Raw genomic sequence first — 20,221 nt, forward strand, 5'->3', positions numbered from 1 at the left:
TGGCTTCAATCCTTTAAATGTGTGGCTGGAGGAATTTGTCTATCTTCCAAGACTGGATGTTAGACAGGTACCTGACAGCTCAGACAAAAGGAGGGTCAATAAAAACAGTGGTGTAGTATGGGCTGCACATGGGGTGGCACAGTGGCGAGCACTGCTGCCTCACAGCGCCAGGGAGCCAGGTTCAATTCCACCCTCAGGCAACTGTGTGTGTGGAGTTTGCACATTCTCATTTCTGCTAGAGTTTCTTCAGAGTGCTCCACTTTCCTCCCACAGTCCAAAGATGTGCAGGTCAAGTGAATTGGCCATGCTAAACTACCCATATTGTCCAGGGATGTGCAGGCTAGGTGGGTTATCCATGGGAAATGCAGGGTTACAGGGCTAGGGTATGGTGGGTCTGGGTGGGTTGCTCTTCAGAGGGTCAGTGTGGACTCGATTGGGAGAATGGCCTGCTTCTATACTGGAGGGATTCCAAGATTTGATGTTGAAATTGTCAATTAAAAATGATCACCAAGGGGCATTATCTGGTTATGGGAAAGGACAGGACCATGATTGTTTGATGGGGAACTCAGATGTGATGCTGAGAGTTGGGAAATAGATGCCTTTGAGATACACAAGCTGGCTACAACTTAGAATTGAAACAAGTTAGAGCAGTAATACAAAACAGGGCAATGACAGAGCCAGATTGGTGGCAGACAGTTTGGTTACCTATGTCAAAGACTTCAGAAGTAACATGGGGCAATAATATAATAGTCGAAAACATTTATTCAGACCACTTTGAACCAGAAGTAACTTCTTCCAAAAGCATTTAGCCCAAACTTGTGAGCGTAGTAACTCATCCAAAAAGAGATTCTAGCACTAAGTGGCACAAATCTAGAAGGTGACAACACATTCAAGGACAGGGAAAAAGAGAGGAGACAGAAAGACAGGGAAAAGAGGAGACAGAAAGACAGGGAAAAAAGGAGGCAGAGATGAGTTCTTTTGAGTAGAGTTTGTTCTGAGGAGGGAGAAGTGGGGATTTCAAAAATAAAATCTCCATTTACAAAAGGCAATCTGATTTCAAAAAATTATTTGCTCCTGTATTAAAAGAGGGGCCAGAGACGCACAAGAAGTCCATAATGAAAATGGGAATATATGTGGTAACACAGAATTTATTGAGACTAGCAACAGGTCGTCTGGTACAGCAAGACTTCACACCACTGAGACACAAATTTAGATTCAAGATCTTGAGGATATCAGTAAACATTTGGATCAAAAATGCCTTTTAGATTTGAACTAATGAGGTATTATAAACAAAGAAACAATTTAATATCAGTGTAGAAGAATAAAAGGAAAACAAATAAGAGTTGGTGTATAGCTTCTTTACACAATTTTGACTAATTATTAAAGAAAAATATTTTATATCCTGAGCTTCTTAACCTCAGGATATCCTGAAGTGCTTTCACAGCCAATGATCTGCCTTTAGAGTAATCACTGGTGTAATGCAGGGAAAAGCAACTGTCAATTAATTCAGAGAAGAAAAAAAATAGAACACTGAAGAGAATGAGGAATAAATAAAGAGGAGCTGGATGCCATCAGCATACACATGAAAGTTGGTCCTATGTCCATGGATGATGTTGACCCAAGATATAGGAATGGCACCATTGAGTATAACCTTGGATTGAGGGCAGCGATTGTTTGTCATCAATTGTACTGTCACCAACACCAGACTGGGGATGCTAGAGATCTGATTGTACCTCTCTTGCTTGTACAATCTGATTGACATGGGCAATGGAAGAGTGTAATTGGAAGAGGATGACGAATGATAATGTATCTCATGTTCTGAACAGACAAAATCTTGCCCTTTCATTGCTAGGTTTATCTATACAGTAGAATGATACTCCATTTTGAAGCATTGCTCCATGACACATAGCTTGAAAATTTCATGAGGGCACATGATGGCAATGAAGCATTCAAAAGTGTAACTATATTTTGAAAAAAATAATAGAGAATGGCCCAATGCCACCACTAAAAACTGCATAGCTCCAGATGTACAAGTTACATCTTTGCTTTAAGAGACAGAAGGTCTCAAGCACCTTGAGCACGGTGCTTGAGACTGCAATTCAACAGTGAGGATCATGGAGTAATTAACACCAGATTGATGATAACAATTTTGATCTCGAACATCTTTTCCTTATCGTCCGAGGTCAATGACTTACACTTTGGTATGGCTCCATGGACAGCATCTCTGGCAAATGAGACTAGATTGTACGTGATAATGAGATATTTGACAGTGAAGATGATGTTCTTACTTGTAATGCTTATTGTTCACTCAAAACGAAATCTTGAATTTCTGAGATATCTTTCACAATCTCAGGATGTGCAAAATGCACTTTATAGCTAGTAAGTACTCCGTAATGTGTTGGAAATTGTTGATCCTTTTTAACTTTTCACAATCAAGTTATTGTAGAAAATGGAGCAATATAAACAGGTTGGCTTTTAACTATCATGACAAGTATGCATAATTTGTCTTCTGATGGATAGAGAAATACATGGCAGTGATGACGTTGGCCATGAAGGTTTGAATTGATTTAGGGGCTAGGGTGATAAAAATCAATAACCTCTTTCTTTGCATGGAAAATTGACTTGATAAAAAATTGCTTTTGAAAGAACATGGAATCAGTTTTATTAGGGTGTTTCACTTAAAAGGAACCATCTTGGAATACAAAAGACTCCAAACTTCGACCCAAATGGTCCGTCTTCAAATAAATTGGGATCAGATATAAAATAAGTTTTTTACTGGTAAGATGTACATTGGATATCAGTAAACTATGGTGCTTCAAATAACATACTCTCTGGACATGTTGGGTCAATCATTCAGCTGGACACAAATATAGCCTTTTCCATAAACTGCACTGCAAAAATGTCTTATGCTTACTCAAAACAAGCTCATGGACCAGAGATAAAAGTGGTTAATTGCCAATAAAGTGCATTCACTAATGCATAAAAATGCAGGCAATTTGTAGCTATAAACAGCAACAAGACAACAACCACATCATGTCTTTTAGTGATATTTATTGAGAAATTAATATTGACCGGGACAGTAGCAAAAACCATCCAAACTCTTGTCAAACAATTCACACCCGAGAAGGATGTTCATCTTTGTTTAACATCTCATCCAAATAACCAACTTCTGACACCACAACACTTAGTATCTGAATGCATAGCATTCTGACTGAACAATGGCAATTCTATTACTGAGCCTGTTACTGGATCTGCAAGACACAGGAACTTATTTTGATTTTCCTCTCCATAGACGCAGATACTGAAAATGTGACAAAAAGTGGCACTATCACTCTGGCAGTGATTAACAAACTTTCTCAGAGAGGACTTTGAAACTCATTAAGGGAAAGCAGAGTTCCATATGCAATGTACCAGTTAGCTCATCGCTCTAAGGCATGTTTGGGAAATCTCAAGAACTAATAAACTGAAACTAGGAATAATGGCGTTATCTGTGGTCTCAATTTGTGTCATTTGTTACGGACATTGAGAAATACCTGTGCAATAGTTGCAAGCTGTGCTTGTGTCGGAACTGCTAGCTGGTGGGTTTCAGTTTCTGAAATTGGAGTGTCACCATGTTGAGCATCTGCACTGGAATCCATTGTTTCCTTTACCTGCAGTACCAGAAAATACAGAATAAGGGCCTGAGAAACACACACTACAGTTGGCAGTACAACATTGGAAAAGCAGGTGCCCACTTCTCATCAGGTTTTTTGGCAAGTTATTTGACAAAATGTGCTGCTTTCTGTTTCTGAAGTCACATTCCAGTAGCTTTTCTTAGGACAGGAAAGGCAATGGTGAGATTAAATAGGTGTTAATGATTTTTGAGAAGATTTGTAGCTCAGGTTGATGATAAGTATGTAAGTTAGCTCGTGAGCTTGGAGGTTTGTTTTCAGACGTTTTGTCACCATACTAGGAAACATCTTCAGTGAGAGTCTCCAGTGAAGTGCTGATGGTATGTCCCAACTCTCTCTTTATAGTTCTTGGTTTCTTAAGGTGGGTGATGTCATTTGTTTTTTTTTTAAAAAGGGAAGGTACATAGGATCTAGATTGATGTGTTTAGTGATGGAGCTCTGGTTAGAATGCCATACCTCTAAAAATTCTCCTGTGTGTCTTTGTTTCACCTGTCCTAGGATGTGTGACTGGGACAACACAAAGTGGTGTCTTTCTTGTTCTGTATGTATGGAAACTAGTGATAGTGGGCTGTGTCTTTTGGCAGTCTTACAAAGGAGGACACCACTTTGACTGGGACAACACATTCTAGGACAGGCAAAACAAAGACACACATGAGAATTCTTAGAGGCATGGCATTCTAACCAAAACACCATCACTAAACCCATCGACTTTCATCCTATCTACCTTGCTTTGAAAAATAAAACAGAAATAACATAACCCACCTTAAGAAACCAAGACCTATAAATAGAGAGGTGAGATACACCACCAGTACTTCACTGGAGACTCTCACTGATGACATTACTTAGTATGGTGATGAAACGTCTGAAAACAAACCTTCAAGCTGAGCGAGCTAACTTACATACTTATTAAATAGGTGCGTTCAAATGATGGGTGAGAAGGAGAACTAAATATAAGAAGGATGCGTGAAACTTTAAAAGGTTCAGAGAAGATTTACAAGGATGTTGCCAGGGTTGAAGAGTTTGTGCTATAGGGTGACACATAGGCTGGGGCCATTTTCCCTGGAGCGTTGAAGCCTGAGGGGTGACCTTATAGAGGCTTATAAAGTCATGAGAAGCATGGATAGGGTAAATAGAAAAAGTCTTATCCCTGGGTTGGACGAGTCCAGAACTAGAGGCTATAGGTTTAGGGTGAGAGGGGAAGATTTAAAAGTGACTGAAGGGGCAACATTTTCATGTAAAGGGTGGCACATGTATGTGATGAGCAGCCAGAGGAAATGGAGAAGGCTGGTACAATTACAACATTTAAAAGGCATCTGGATGGGTATATGAATAGGAGGATTAAAGGGATATGGGCCAAGTGCTGGCAACTTGGGACTAGATTAATCTGGTCAGCATGAGCCAAGGAGAAATTGTTACTTTTGACAGGAGAATCAATAACCAGACATTTATTTAACACAACTGGTAAAATAAGGGGAAATGAGATTTCTTTTTAGGTACTGGGTTGTTGCACAATTTGGAATACTTCCAGGGCACAAGTTTAATAGTAATTTGCAAAATTTAAAAAAAAATTATTGTATACTTGAAAAATATTTCTGGGTTATGAAGAAAGAGGCAGGGAAACTAATTTAAATAACCTCAATATATTGAACAGATTTGTTTCTTGGGGCATGACAGTGGCAGGGTGGGAATGTAAAGCAAAGAATTGTGCCAACTATGTTGCTGGCATAGAGTTGGTAGTTACAGAGTTGTTCACAGTGAAAGGTTCAGATGTTAAGTGGGAGGCTTTTTTCACAAAAGATTGAATACCTGCATTGCACCATTGTAATAGAATTTATATTCAGTAGATGCACTAATGTATTTTAACTGGACTCGTGACAGTCACATAAATATGCCATATCTAATGAATTTTCCTTAGGACTGGAAACTATAAAGTAAATGGCTGGTGAATGTATATAACATACATGCACAAGATTGATATCAGAGTTCTTCTGTCTCAAGTATATTTCAGTTTTTAATTTCACCCTATTTCTGTTTCTCTTTGTGTAAGGTGATGAACTCTCAGGTTTTAGTGACTTTTTCATTCGAGGTTCAAGTGACCATCCTGAATATTTGCAGCTTCCATAACAAATATCTCATGCAAAAAAAAAATGAAGGGGTTCATTACGGAGCCATCTCCTTTCACTGGGTATTTTCCAGAATGAGCTGTCGTACTCCCCAACCTCCCTTTTCTAACCCAGGAACAGATGAGGACACAGACACCCACCAATTCTGAGCAGGGCTAGATTGACTCAAATTTTCCTGATTCAGTATCAAGGCAACAAAAAATCTCAAGCGAAATAACATTCAAGTCAAAACTCATAGGAAAAATTCAATGGTGCAATCTGCTCCTTAAATTTAAATTGTTCTTTGTGAAATGGTATATTCAAAAGGCAGGGTAAACAAAGTAGAACACATTTCCACTGCAATTAAAAGAGAAATCTAATAAGAGACTCAAGATCTAGAGAGTAGATTAGGGAAATAGAGTGAGAGCAACAGAATATTAATTTGAGAGGAGTGTAACAGGAAGGAAGTTACTGGTGAAAGTCAAGTACCAAGTTTAAAAACCTACACCATGCTACAATCACAGGCAGAATTACTTCTCCAACAGATCACAGATTATACGCTGAAAAAGGCTTCACATGGGCTATAAGCAGATCTATGCACAGTACGTTGAAGATTCTTTGGCTTCGTCACTAGTCTATAAAATGCACAAGTTTAGAATATAACATTCAAATTTGTTTTAAAAAGTGCAAACATGGCTTTTCAATGACAATTCAGTCGTGCATATCACTTGGGTTGGTATGTAGCATGTACAGAGTTTTGGTCAGTCTTCCAGTACGGACTTCAACATAAAGCAACATTGCAACATCATGAACACATTTAGTAAGATCCTATGGTAGGAGGCAGAGCTAATTGCAATATCATCACCATCCCCTGTGAGAGACCAGCTGGAACCACAACCTTTCTGATGTCAAGATAATTAACACATGCAGATCTTCTGCTGTCAGATCTTTTACATATCAAAGCAACTTATTTAGCAGCTCTGGCTCTTCAATCTCCACTTTTGGATTGGACTATTACCTTGGACTCCAATAGATTTTCACATAGCTTCCAGCACTTCTCAACTTTTAACTTTTTATGGCCTAAGTGCATACATCCTTTAATATATGCTTCATCTCCAAACAGGTTCTGTTAACATCAGGTTTGCCCAATAAAAGTCTTTTACAATCTCCATATATAGAAAGAAACAGAGCTAGACAAAACCAAAATTGGACTCAATTTTTCTACCTGGATTTGGGATTCACATTTACTGATTATGATAAAAATCAGCTACAGCAGCAAGGAAGTTGGCTGTGACATTCTTGCTCAGAATAGCAAAATAAAATTCCAATTAGGCACCAAACATCTTGCTCCGAAGAGATAAACTAATTTCTTCAGTTGAAAATACAGACCAAAAATAATGGAATAAGTTCAATGATGAGTTTTTGACAAGGTTTTGCAAACATTGCAAGGTATGTTGCAAGCTTTTGATTAAGTCACTACTTCACTATCAATCTTGCAACCAGAGTTTACTTGCTTATTTATTCAAATGCTTGACAGGACCAATGAGCTCAACTTTTTTTTGAGATAAGGATGATAACACATGTAAAGCTATGTGTACTTGTGCACAACTAACTTGCTAAAGTATAACTGTGCATTGCAAGATATCCTGCCAATGCCTTCGATAATCATGGTCGATAAAATGTCAGCTTTCAAAGAAGGTAGACACAATTCTGGAGTTTTAATTTCAAGATTTTAAGAAAGTTGAATGATTCTTTGTTGAAGAGAGGGGAAAAGTGAAAGATCTTGTCTGAAATCTCTTTATTCCACATATCCCATTCAAACTGATGAGATGGGAACTTAATGCAACAAATCAAATGCAGTTGCTATTTGAAAGTGAACAGCTACCATTGATGTATCAAAATATGAACAGACTTGCTTTTAACATGAAACACTTCCAAATAAACCTGTTGGACTAGAACCTGGTGTTGTGAGATTTTTAACTTTGCTTTTAACAAGCTGACGGATCTAATGTGAAAACAGACAGCAAAGCAGTTTTGAAGTGCAGTCAGCCTTGTCATTTGGGAAATGTGACAACCAATTTGCACACAGGGAGGTCACCTCCCCCACCCCCCAAAAATCAATGCAATAACAACCAAATAACCTGATTTTCAGCAAGGAATATGCATTGGTTAAGACACCAGGGAGAAGTCCTGGCACTTAAAGTAAACCAATGGGATCTTTAACATCTTGAGAGGAAACAGGTACAGTATCTGGTTTAATATCTCACCTGAAATCAGAAAATCTCCAACAACGCTGTACTCTCAGCACTGAACTGCCAGGGGGTGGGTGGTATTTGATCACCAGTTTCTTGGTGTTCAATTATAATGCAGCCACAGAAATTAATCAAGCACTCCAAATAATTGATGGCCAATCTGATTCTGTTCCGCTGTTTTGAGATAAATTTCGAGCCTATGTTTGTAAGTTCTAGTCTAGCAATCCAGGCAAAAGCCAGTTTTCCACAGATTCTGTTTTGAGTAGTTTACAAAGTTATGAGCACATTCATAAGTGTAATATTACTGTCTGCACAGCCTCTAGAAGCAAACAACTTTAAGTAATGTCAGGAATGCACACAAAGGGATGGATAAAGTAGCTACTGTTTTTTTCATTATAAAACTTCTACTTTGATAGACTATTGGAAAGGAATAGACAACATTGATGCTCACACAATGTACCATAAATGTGCAGTACTCAGATACAAGTGCACCCATGTTAAAACTGGGAATTCAGAAAAGATAAAGTGTTCATTAAAAAACCAATAAAGGTATCAAATAAGGTGCAATGCACACATTAATAATACAACTGAATCAGGTGGTATACATGACTTCTTACTGCCTGTAAATGTTTACCCTTGCACGAAAGATTAAACATTATTAAATATTACATTTACTTTGAAGTTTATATTTCAACCCAAAATTTTGAAACACCATTATGTTCTGGTAATTTAGGTGAACACCATACTTTAATATGTTTAAACGAAAAGCATGCTCAAGGTTGCAAAGGAAACCCTGTGCTTGAAGAGTTAATTAATATTAACTAACTGTGTTTGTTTTTAAATTTCACTATTAGTCTGTCCCTTTAGGATCAATTTAAGTTTCTCAATTCCTTTGACATTTTAAATGGAGGGAGATCCCTGGCACATATCAGTGAGGAAGTCCGTTAGTATGTGGGAAACTCTGTTCAGATGCTTATAAATTATCCTTACATTGTGCAAGAAAAAATGACAGCTGTTTAACAATTTCATATTTGCATAAGTGGTTCAGATATCTTTAGATTAGAACCATTTTTCTTGGCTTTGTTAAAACTGAATTAATTTAATACTATAATTATCTTATTCCACATAGTACATCAACAGAAGTCATTCATAACATTAAAGGAAGCATGTACAAGCACTTGTTGACTACAGCCAACTTTACGTGCAATACAAAATATTTTGTTCTAATTTGTTATAGGCCCATTATTTAATTTTGCTTCCAGACTTCCCTGCACAAGTCACTAATTGAGAAGATAAACAGGCAATCAAATGCTAGGGTTTACAAGTTGGGTTCAATTATACCCTCGAGTGACTGTGTAAAGCTTGCACATTCTCCTATAGTCTGCATGGGTTTCCTCTGGGTGCTCTGGTTTCCTCCCACTGTTCAAAGATGTGCAGTTTGGGTGGATTGGCCATGCTAAATTGCCATGATGTCCAGGGACGTGCAGGCTAAGTGGATAAGCCATGGAAAATGCAGGGTTACAGGGATGGAGTAGGCAGAGGTAGAATGCTTTTCGGAGAGTCGGTGTGGATTCAACGTGCCGAATGGCCTGCTTCCACACTGCAGGGATTCCATGATTTAAAAAAGTATTTCCCATTATCAGAATTCTAAACAAGTGAAATTCCAATGTTCAAATATTTGATCTCCTTCAGATGATAGCTAAGTTGGTAAATTGCCCTGTTACTCCCCAATAACTGAGTTTGCTCATTACTCTACTGTAATACATCAATTTCTCACCCGGATTTCCAAATGGTTTCCTGCCTATACTTTTCTCTCACTAACTTTTCCCAGCTCGAAATCTTTTGTGAACTCCATACACCTTCAACTCTGGCTTTTTGACTCTTTACTCACTTCACCAGTGATGGCCCTATTTCTACCTTTTTTCTTGATATCACCACCTGATAAACCTTTCTGCTCCTCACTCCTTCAAAATACTTCTCAAACCTCAGACCAAACTTTAACTCACATGTGCTAATATCGCTGGACATGGCTTGATATCAAGTGTTGTTCAGCATGTTTTACAGCAACGGTTAACGCAAGGTTGTTGCTGAATAGAGAAGCCACAAATCCAAAGCCTAAATACTTGGTAGTACATGGTTTAACAGCTTGTCCAAAAGACGGCAGCTCAAAAAGTGCAACACTCTCAGTACTGCTCTAGAATGTCAGTCTTGACTATATGCTCAAATTGTTGTGAGCAAGACTTGAACTCATATTTCAAGTCACAGCGATCTACAGCACAAAAAAAGGCCAAATCTGTGCTGGTCAAAATCAAGCACCAAACTATTCTTATTCCAAAAACTTTGAACTCTCACCTTTACAGCATTATGGATATATCTACATCACATGGATTATGACTAAGGAAGACAGTTCACAACCCAAAGATGAACAATAGTGACCTGACCAGCAAAGACCACATTCCATAAAAAAAGGAACTTTTTAATTTCCACGTGTACCTGGACACTAGCATTGGTGATGTGCAGATGGACACATTAATCCCTTAGATCCTCTGCTAATCCCAATCTCTAAGAAAATATTGGATTTTGTGAATTCAAAATGGATGACTTCACACATTCTCATAATTTAACATTCAACCACAGTACTGTCATAGCTATCCAGAATCAATATCCTGTGGGACTCTTGACAGAAAATCTATTGGCCCAACAACATAAATGATGTGGCACTGTCAATCATGGGTTGGGCATTCTGCTGGCGGCTCAGCACCTAATTCTCTGAGTCTCTCCATCACCTGTAAGGCACAAGGAATGAGGCAGAATACCTTCCACTTTCCTGTCTGGCTGCAGCTGCAACATCACTCTGAGGTGGATGATCAGCCATGATCTCACTGAATGGAGGAGCAGACTCCACAGCCTGAATGGCATACTCCTGGACAGCTGACACAATAACTGCCACAGAAAAAATCAAAGCATACTGAGGAGAACTAGCTCAAGGGCACAAAATAGTTCTTTGATGAAGTTCATTTTACTCTTTATTGAAGTCAACTATATGACATCTTTATTTTGTGAAAAAAATTAACAACTTCAAATTCAATCTTCTTTATTGTTATGGCAGAGAACAAGATCAATTTTAAATTGGGTGGTGGTCATGGTCTGCAGTAAACGTTACAACTACACAGTGAAGAACAACCAGCCATCTCCTTCAGTTTTGTATTCTGTACAATTTGTTCATGTGTCATAATGGGCTGCCTCACTATTCAAAGACTGAGTCTTACCCTCACCTCAGTGGACTCTACTCTTATTTCAAAGAACAGGATAAAATCAATTATTTAAGAAGTATATCTGCTTTTAAACAAGATTCCAGAGGTGTGATTGCAGTACAATTGCAGCCCCTTCGATCACCAAAGGTACAAAACATGAGATAATTCCCTTTAGACCAAATCCTCTCAGATTACATGCCAAATGTTTCAGCAATTTTTTTTACTGCAAATAATTAAACCACCCCCCCTCCCCCAAAAGAATCTAGCATATCCCAGCCATGACAATGCATTCCTGTTTACAGTGACAACGTAGAGCTTAGTCTGAATATATATTTTTCCCCAAGCGTTTTTATTGGACAACATGTTGACAAATATTGCCTAACTTCAATATCCTTCACTATTTCTAGTCTTCTTGCAAGGCTGAATGTGCCAAGTTTAAATGAGAATGGAAACATTTTGTGTAATTCCCTTGTCAACCATACATTCAAGCACTGTCAAAGATGTAATATTCCACCGCTCACTGCATTTGATTGAGGAAAAGGTCTACTTTTGTCACAAGGTTTTGATGTTGTTGTCGTTATAAATTATGTTTGGTGCAGGTCATTAAGTATCTAACTTGACTATGTGTGCTTTAAGTCCTGCATTGCCTCCAGTTCATTCTCTGACACAGTGGGTGTCAACACTTGGATCAATTATTAGGTGACAACACAACTTTACTCCAGTTCATCGAGAATGGAAAAACTCAGGGGAAAATCATTGTACTCTGCTCGATGAGCCAAATGGCCTGGTTCCAGACTGTAGGAATTCTACGATTCTATGAATAGTGAAGCCGCAAATATTTTGGTGGTTCTACTTGCAGATTTTTAAATATTTGATCATTGTCAGTGTGTTCAGTTTTAAGGGATCAGGATCATATGAAATTACAGTTTAAAATGGATGAGGCAAGAGTTGGAAGGCTTCAGACAAACATTACTAGATAAAACTTATCCTAAAATGTTCCAGATGCTGCTCAGATGGGTACCATTGAATGTCATTTCATTAAGCTGTTACAGTTGCCACAACAACTGTGGTCTGCACTCGCTTACTTCAATTTAGTAAAGCAGTTCCAATAAAATAAAATCCTTAGGAGAATGCCTGCGTCAGTGAGTTGAATAACTGGTCTTTTATTTCCAGATCAAATTCACTGGACAAAACGACCAATTCTTTTTAGTTGTGAAGGATGGCCATGAAAAATTTGTTTGGACTCAAAAAAGATGGGTCATAAATAATCATGGCACATGCTTACTATCTGGTAGAAATCAACAGGAGCAAGCCATGGTGTATTTACACTACATCTGTAGCTTTGAAACAAGAGAGAACCTCTTTGTTACAATCGTACAGTTAGTGCAATCTAAAACCCAGTGTTAAATTAATCATCAAGGAGGCTGATATTGCTCCACATTGCACTAGAGGGCCCTAGCCCCAATTTTCATCACAAATATTCAGTGCCAATGCAGAATGAAGACTGCTTTACATTTTAACATAAAGGCACCCTGGAGATTGCTGTGGAAAATTCACAATAGAAACCACAATGACCCTGGGGGTGCTAAATATCAGCAGTGTTAAAAATAGGCAAAGCACTCTTCTTCAACACTGACAATTCTCTTGTTAATGACAAAAAAATTTACAAAATGAATTAATGATGTATAATCAAGAGCCACCCACATATTCTGCCACCTCCAACAAATACAGGAAAGCATACTGCAAAATGAGGAATCCTTCAGGTATAATTTCATAACTATGCTGTGCTTAGTAAAGCAACAGACTACATATCCTAATGCTACACAAACGCAATCTCAAATGCTGAAGTTATTTTGAAAATTCACTCCACAGCATGTATATGATAGGCAACCTGTACCTGTGAAGCAGAATTCTCCACAAAAGGAATGCATAGCCTACCTGCCACCTGTTTAAAATGCATTATTGCACAGCACCTAACATTTCACATGTCAACTAACCTTGGAAATCATCACCTTTAAGTTGTGAACAAAATAAGAAAAAAAGATCTGTTTGTATTCAGGCACTTGCTTATTATTGCCAGTTCCTTTCCTGACTTCCTGTTGCATTGCTTTGCGGACAGTTGCAGCACTTCCCTTTGCTGCTCTTCTCAGCCATACTGTGATCCACCTTACCCAATTTGAAGACAAATTTCCTCCGATTCAAGTTTTTAAAAGTTAAACGTTTATTCACTTTTGAAGGCCAAAATACTGAAGATGCTGAAAAATTGTGACAACTAGAATTGCTGGAAATAGTCAGCAGTCAAGCAGCTTATGTAGAAAGAAACAAAATTTTAAATGTAGAACTACCAGATCCAGTAAGCTTTAGTGAAGAATACATGATATCTCCGACATTTTCCAAAGCTTTATATGTCTTCAATCTGAAATCTTAACTCTTCTGCACAATGCCACATGATTGGCTCTGTATTTCAAGCCATCCTTGTTTACATGAAAAGTTCATGTTGGTGAAAATAAAGGCTAGTTACAATTTTTCAGATTCCCAATTGTTTACATTTAGATGAGGACAAATCATTTATCGGAATTGCATACCACCCATAAGAAATGGATACTTAGTTGTCAAAAATCCAAGGGCATTCAGGAAAGGAGTAGAATATAAAGCCAGGTGAGAATATTTGGTGTGAGTGCACAAAAAGGTTGCATAGGGACAGATGCCTGAGTGAGTAGGCAACATGATGACAGATCAAATATGTGGATTAGTATGAGGATATTCACTTTGACAGTAAGACTAGAAAAACAATGCTTTTTTGAAAAAGTGAGAAATTTGGTTGTAAGTTTGCTCGCTGAGCTGATAGACTTGTTGTCAGACGCTTTGCCACCATGCTGGGTAACATCAGAGTGTTTCCGGTGAAGCACTGGTGTTCTGTCCCGCTTGATGTGTGCGTGTCTTGGTTTGTTGTGGTGGATGATATCTAGATTACTTAGATTAGATTACTTACAGTGTGGAAACAGGCCCTTCGGCCCAACAAGTCCACACCAACCCGCCGAAGCGCACCCACCCATACCCCTATATTTACGCCTTACCTAACACTACAGGCAATTTAGCATGGCCAATTCACCTGACCTATGGGAGGAAACCGGAGCATCCGGAGGAAACCCACGCAGACACGGGGAGAATGTGCAAACTCCACACAGTCAGTCGCCCGAGGCGGGAATTGAACCCGGGTCTCTGGCGCTGTGGGGCAGCAGTGCTAACCACTGTGCCACCCACTTCTGGTTCTTTTCCTGAGAGGTTGGTAATCAGACCCCATTTACCACCTCTCAGGAAAAGAACCAGAAGTGATATCACCCACCACAACAGACCAAGACACACAAATAGCAAGCAGGACAGAACACCAGTGCTTCCCTGAAGATACTCTGATGATGTTACCCAGCATAGTGGCAAAACGCCAGAGAACAAATCTAACAGCTCAGTGAGCAAACTTACAACGTGATCCATAACCCGAGCTACAAATTTTCTCCAAAACCTCAGTGAGAAATTTGTAAATGTTGATATTGAACAGCACATGGGTACATTTATAAAAGGAGAACAAAATTAGGCTTCAAACTCAAAAGAAATTAGGAAGGCAAATGGCACACTTGTCTTCATTGCAAGTAGATTGAGCACAGGACCACAAAGAATTTTGGTCTCCATATATACTTGCCTTAGAGACAGTGCAGCACAAATGCAGAAGGTTAGGTTGTGAGTTGAAAGGCTGACTAAATTTGGCATATTCTTCAGAATAAAGAAACTTAACTGTAAGACGCAAGTTTCTCAAGGGGCTTGGAAAGGTAGGACACATATTGTTTCCCCTGTCTAGGTTGGCTAAAACACAGAAGTACAATTCCATTATAAGTGAGTGATTATTTAGAACGAAGGTGAGTAGAAATCTCTTTCCTCAGGTATGTGAATCTCTGGAATTATCCACCTACAGGACTGTCAATATTTCATCAAAAAGCATACCTGGCAGCGATAAATGTTTGATCTCTCAGGAAATTAAGGATTTCAGTGAGTGGTAAAGTGGAGATGAAACAAATGATCAGCCATAATGCTGAATGATTCAGCAAGCTCAAGGGACCATATGATGTATCCTTGCTCTTTTTTAAAAATGTCCAAGTGCTGCTGAACTTACATGTAACTGCACTACATGTTTAATAAAGCAAAAGAAAATACAGTCCACGATTAAGGAGGTCATTTGATTCATCGTTATCAGGGAAATAAGATGCACTGTCAGCACTCAAAGCTTCTCACATGTTACTAATTGACTTTTAAGACTATAGAAGATTCCTTCAAGAAAGGGAAACACTTCATATGTGAAAATGAGATATAACTGCTGTGCAAATTTTGCAACCAAATTAAGGTTGGAATGCAAACCTGAACTCAGTGGTTGCTCAAAAAGGTTCCAATATTCTAAATATATAAAGATTGGGATTGGTTTGAGAAATGGGAAGACGGCAGGATATGGCAGTATACCAATTCCTCTTGAGGAAGAGGAACATGAACACAATGGGTTGAATGGCCTTCTATACTGTAACACTTCCATAAGGTATTACAGCATACCAATATATAAGGGTAGTCAAAGCTCATTCATTAGTTTAGCACCACTAAAAGGATGGCGGCTGTAGAAATCAAAAGTGCCCTGAAGGAGGTGCCAATGACTGAACACCAGACCAATAGCTTGTGCGATCAATAGGCATAGCAAATAATGGAAAATATCAGCTAGGTGATAGTCAATATTATTTTTGTAAAGCTTCAGTTTACAATGATGAAATTATGAAGTCAGTGTCCTCAAGAATAGAGGGGGGGTGAAAAAAGAAAAGAATCACCCACTCATATGCAATACAGCAGTTTAACTTTTTTTGCTACTAGCTTCAGATTTTCCCCTTGTAATTACAGAGATGGAGGTATTAGTTCGACAACTGTACTGGTGGCTATATTTGTCAAGATAAAGTATCAGCCATGCTCTTCTGACACAATACTTGCAACCAGCTTTCTTTCATTATACTGATGAGCAGCTAATGCACAACGTTTTGATTTTTCAGTTTATAATTCAGTAAACTACTTGTTTTTCATCCAGTTAACCTGCAGTGCAAAAATCAGTCATAATTTAAAGGATGCTGAAACAGCCCTCCACCTTTATAGAAGGACAAAGTAGCAAACAGCAATATTACAATAAACAATGTTGTAGATTATCATTGAATGAAATTACAATAAACAATGTTATAGATTACCATTGAATGAAATGAACGAAATTGGATACAATGCAACTAGCTTTCAGCTGTAGTCAATGCTTACTGCAAGCTATCATACCATACCGCTTATAGGCAATTACAAAGGTTGCATACACAAAAGCATAACTGAACATTAACAAGATGATATTTATTTCAGATTCCCAGCAGTATTTTGCTTTAGTGATGTTGACATGTTCTTGCATTTAGTGTAGTTATAGATGTAAACTAATTAGTACAGCTCCTACCTAAAAATAACGCAGACGTTTAAAACACTACAGCTGTCAATTTTGAAATTCACATCAATGTAAATTATCATCACTCTTAGGCTGTTCAGTTTAAACACATTTTAAATAGAGATAAGCAAAATACTTTTGTTTACAATTAATAAGTGGAATGTGGATGTTGCTACCGATTCCAGTATTTATTATTCTTTCTCATTCCTATAGTGCTCAGCCCCCTCCTTGATAAAAATTGGATGGCTTACTAGGCTATTTCTGAGGAGTAAATCAGGTTGTGTAAGGATTGTAGAATACCTTCCCTAAAAGACAATAAAAAAAAAAGCTATGGAGTTTTATAACAAGCACCCTTATTGATACTAGCTTTTAATCCCAAATTTATTTATTAATTCAACGATACATTCCTCCAGCTGCCACAGTGGATTTGAACTAATTTCTCCAAATTATTAGTTCAGGATACTTCCAATCCAGTAATATAATCACGATGCAATGAACCAAGGCAGCTTATACATCATTAAATTTACTTCTGTGGTAGCATATTGAATACCCACAATCTCTGAAAGTACAAAGACAGAAGCACATGTGAACAATATTGCTTTCAAGTAACCCAAGAACATAAGAAAAGAAACCAGTCATTTGACTCCTAAATCATGATCTGTTGAGACTTCAACTCCTCTTTCGTGACAGCGCAGCTTAGACTTCAACTCACCAATATTTCAAAAAGAAATCTACCCCATCTTAATTACTTTCCGTGATCTAGCCTCCACAATTTTATGGCAGAGATTTCAGACATTCAATACCTTTGGAGAAGAAATTCCTTCACACCCTAGCTTTAAATGGGCGTTCCTTTATTCTCAAACTACATTTCCTCCACTAATGGAAATATCTTCTCATCTACCTTGTCAAACCTACTCAAATTCACGTATGTTTCAATAAAGATCACAGCTCATTCTTCCAAACTGATAACGGCCGAATCAGTTTAGCTATTCTTGATAAGTCAATGTCTTCACCTCAGGAAACAGCCTAGTGAATCACTTTTGCGTTGCTTCCAATGCTTAATCATCCTTTCTTAAATAGAGGGACCAAAACAGTACACAGTACTCCAGGTGCAGCCTCAACATCCGAGACAGTTTTAAGATGACTAACGTTCTCTTTAAGCTGCACAGCCACCCAGAGAGACTCCACACTCTGAGTGGCGTGTGAACCTATTACGTTTCACTTCCCAGATGTCACTGGGACGCAAAAGGTAATATTAGAGGAGATGCAGAATAAAAGTTCCAGTTCTTAACTTGGAATCCCTAACAATAGGGGCCAAAATTCCATTTGCTTCATAAATGACATACTGTGCACGTACAAGAACATATAGACCCCTCAACCCTGCACTATTTGGGAATATCTTTCCATTTAAATAATGGTCTGCCTTTTGATTCTTCCTTCTCAAGTAAATGACCCAACACTTTTCCTGCTTTAAACACCATTTACAAGGTTTTTGCCTCATCACAAACTATCTACGTTTTCTGATGTAGATTCCTTGCCTTCATTAGATGTCCCTCCCACCTATTTCTGCTTCATCACCATCTATGGATACAATACACACTGCCCTCTCCTCCACATCTTTGATAGGAATAGTTAATAAACTGAGGCTCCAGGAATTATCCTTCTGACACACCAATAGCTTTGCCGTACCAACCTGAAAAAGTCATATTCACCTTGGCTATCTGTGTATCAACCAACTCTCAATCCATACTGTGAGCTCCCATCTTATGCAAAATCTTACTCTGCACCTGATCGAATGCCTTCTAGAGATTTGAAAACACTACTTCTATGGTTCCCGTTTATTAACTCTGCTTGTCATGTCAAAAAGTTGTCCAACATAATTTCCCTTTCTCAAATCAATGCTGAGTCTGCTTATGTTAAGCTTCCCTAAATGTCCCATTTCTTCTTTAAAAATGGACTCCAGCACTTTCCCACAAAAGATGTTAAACTATCAGCCTACAGTTATCTGCTTACCTTCTCAAACAAAAGGTATCACATTAGCTGTTTCCAAACACTGGAACCCTCTTTCGATGTACAGTCTTCTGGAATATTTTGACCATACTTGCATTCTCTGCATCCACTTCCTATAAAATAGTTGGATGCAGGGGATCAGGTCCTGGTGACCGGTCTGCCTTCAGTCCCAATAATTTGTCAAATACTTTTCCCCTTGTGATAGAGATTATTACAAGACCTTTCCTCCTATCAATACCTTGCTTATCTAATACATTTGGCATAATTATACTGTCCTCCACTGTGAAGACCAATGCAAAACATTGGTTAGAATTATCTGCCACTTCACTGTAACTTTATGCATATAAACTATTTACTTAAATGTTTACCACCACTCATCCACTGACTTGCCCCCCAGTCTATTTTTCCAGCCAATCTTAGATAACACCATAATCATACCATGCAACTGTCCTTACTTAAGTTGAGGACACTGGATTGAGACTAGAGTTGTTCTCTCAAAGTGAATGTGAAATTCTACCATGTTGGGAATGCTACTCCCTCAAGGATCCTTAACCATGAGATCTCTTATTGATCCAATCTCACTGCACATAACAAGCATTAAAATTGGGGTAGGTTCTGTAACATACTGCTCAAAGAAGCAATCCCTGACACATTATACAGATTCGTCGAGATTATCCTTGCTTGTTTGATTTTGGCAGCCAATGAGCAGATTAAAACAACCATAACACCTCCCAATACTTTCCAATTTACTGTGTCTCAGACAAACATTTCAGAACCCTAAACTTCCCTCCCTTGCTACTACCTACCTCTTTCCACCAAACTCATCGTGAGCTGTCCCACCTATAATCACGACTCACCTCTGCAATGACACCATTTATTAACAAAATTACCCCATGTCCTTTTCCATTTTGCCTATTCTGAATACCCTCAAATAATGAATTCCTAGTCTTGGTCAACCTGCAACCCCATGTCCATAATATTTACTAAGTCACACACATATTTCTATTTAGGCTGTCAATTCATCTGCCATATCACACATGCTACCTGCATTCAGGTAAAGAACATTAGATTTTGTCTTCTTATTTTAATTAACTTTGGTCCTACATTCTGCAGCATTCATCTGTGTATATTTTCTACTCTTGAACACATTTTGTTTGCCTCTTCTCTACCCTGAACCTCTGCTCTCATTTATTTTAAACATGACTCATCATCTGATCATGTTTCGTTCTATGTACAATCCTAGTTTTATGATTCAGCAGGACACTAGTCCCAACAAAGCCTGCCCCAACAGGACAACTGTCTCTTTACTCAACAATGGTGCCAGTGCCACAAAAGTCAGAACATTTGTCACCCATACCAATCTTTGAGTCAAGAATTTGCCTACCCGGCTCTAATTTGCACATAGCTCAGGTTGTGACCAATGATGATTACTCTC

General features: G+C 38.4%; 1 protein-coding gene across 6 annotated transcripts in view; it reads right to left on the bottom strand.

Moving 5' to 3' along the window:
* The window catches only part of creb1b (cAMP responsive element binding protein 1b), an 85,552-nt gene that overhangs the window by 45,299 nt on the left and 20,032 nt on the right, over positions 1-20,221 (bottom strand). For all 6 annotated transcript variants that reach the window (XM_043693304.1, XM_043693305.1, XM_043693301.1 and 3 more), the window contains one exon: positions 3,534-3,650. In XM_043693304.1, coding sequence (XP_043549239.1) covers positions 3,534-3,638 — 105 coding nt within the window. In that variant the 5' untranslated portion in view covers positions 3,639-3,650. The remainder of the gene's footprint in view (positions 1-3,533; positions 3,651-20,221) is intronic.

This window comes from Chiloscyllium plagiosum, chromosome 7 (assembly GCF_004010195.1).
Source record: "Chiloscyllium plagiosum isolate BGI_BamShark_2017 chromosome 7, ASM401019v2, whole genome shotgun sequence".
In the NCBI taxonomy this organism is placed as follows: Eukaryota; Metazoa; Chordata; class Chondrichthyes; order Orectolobiformes; family Hemiscylliidae; genus Chiloscyllium; species Chiloscyllium plagiosum.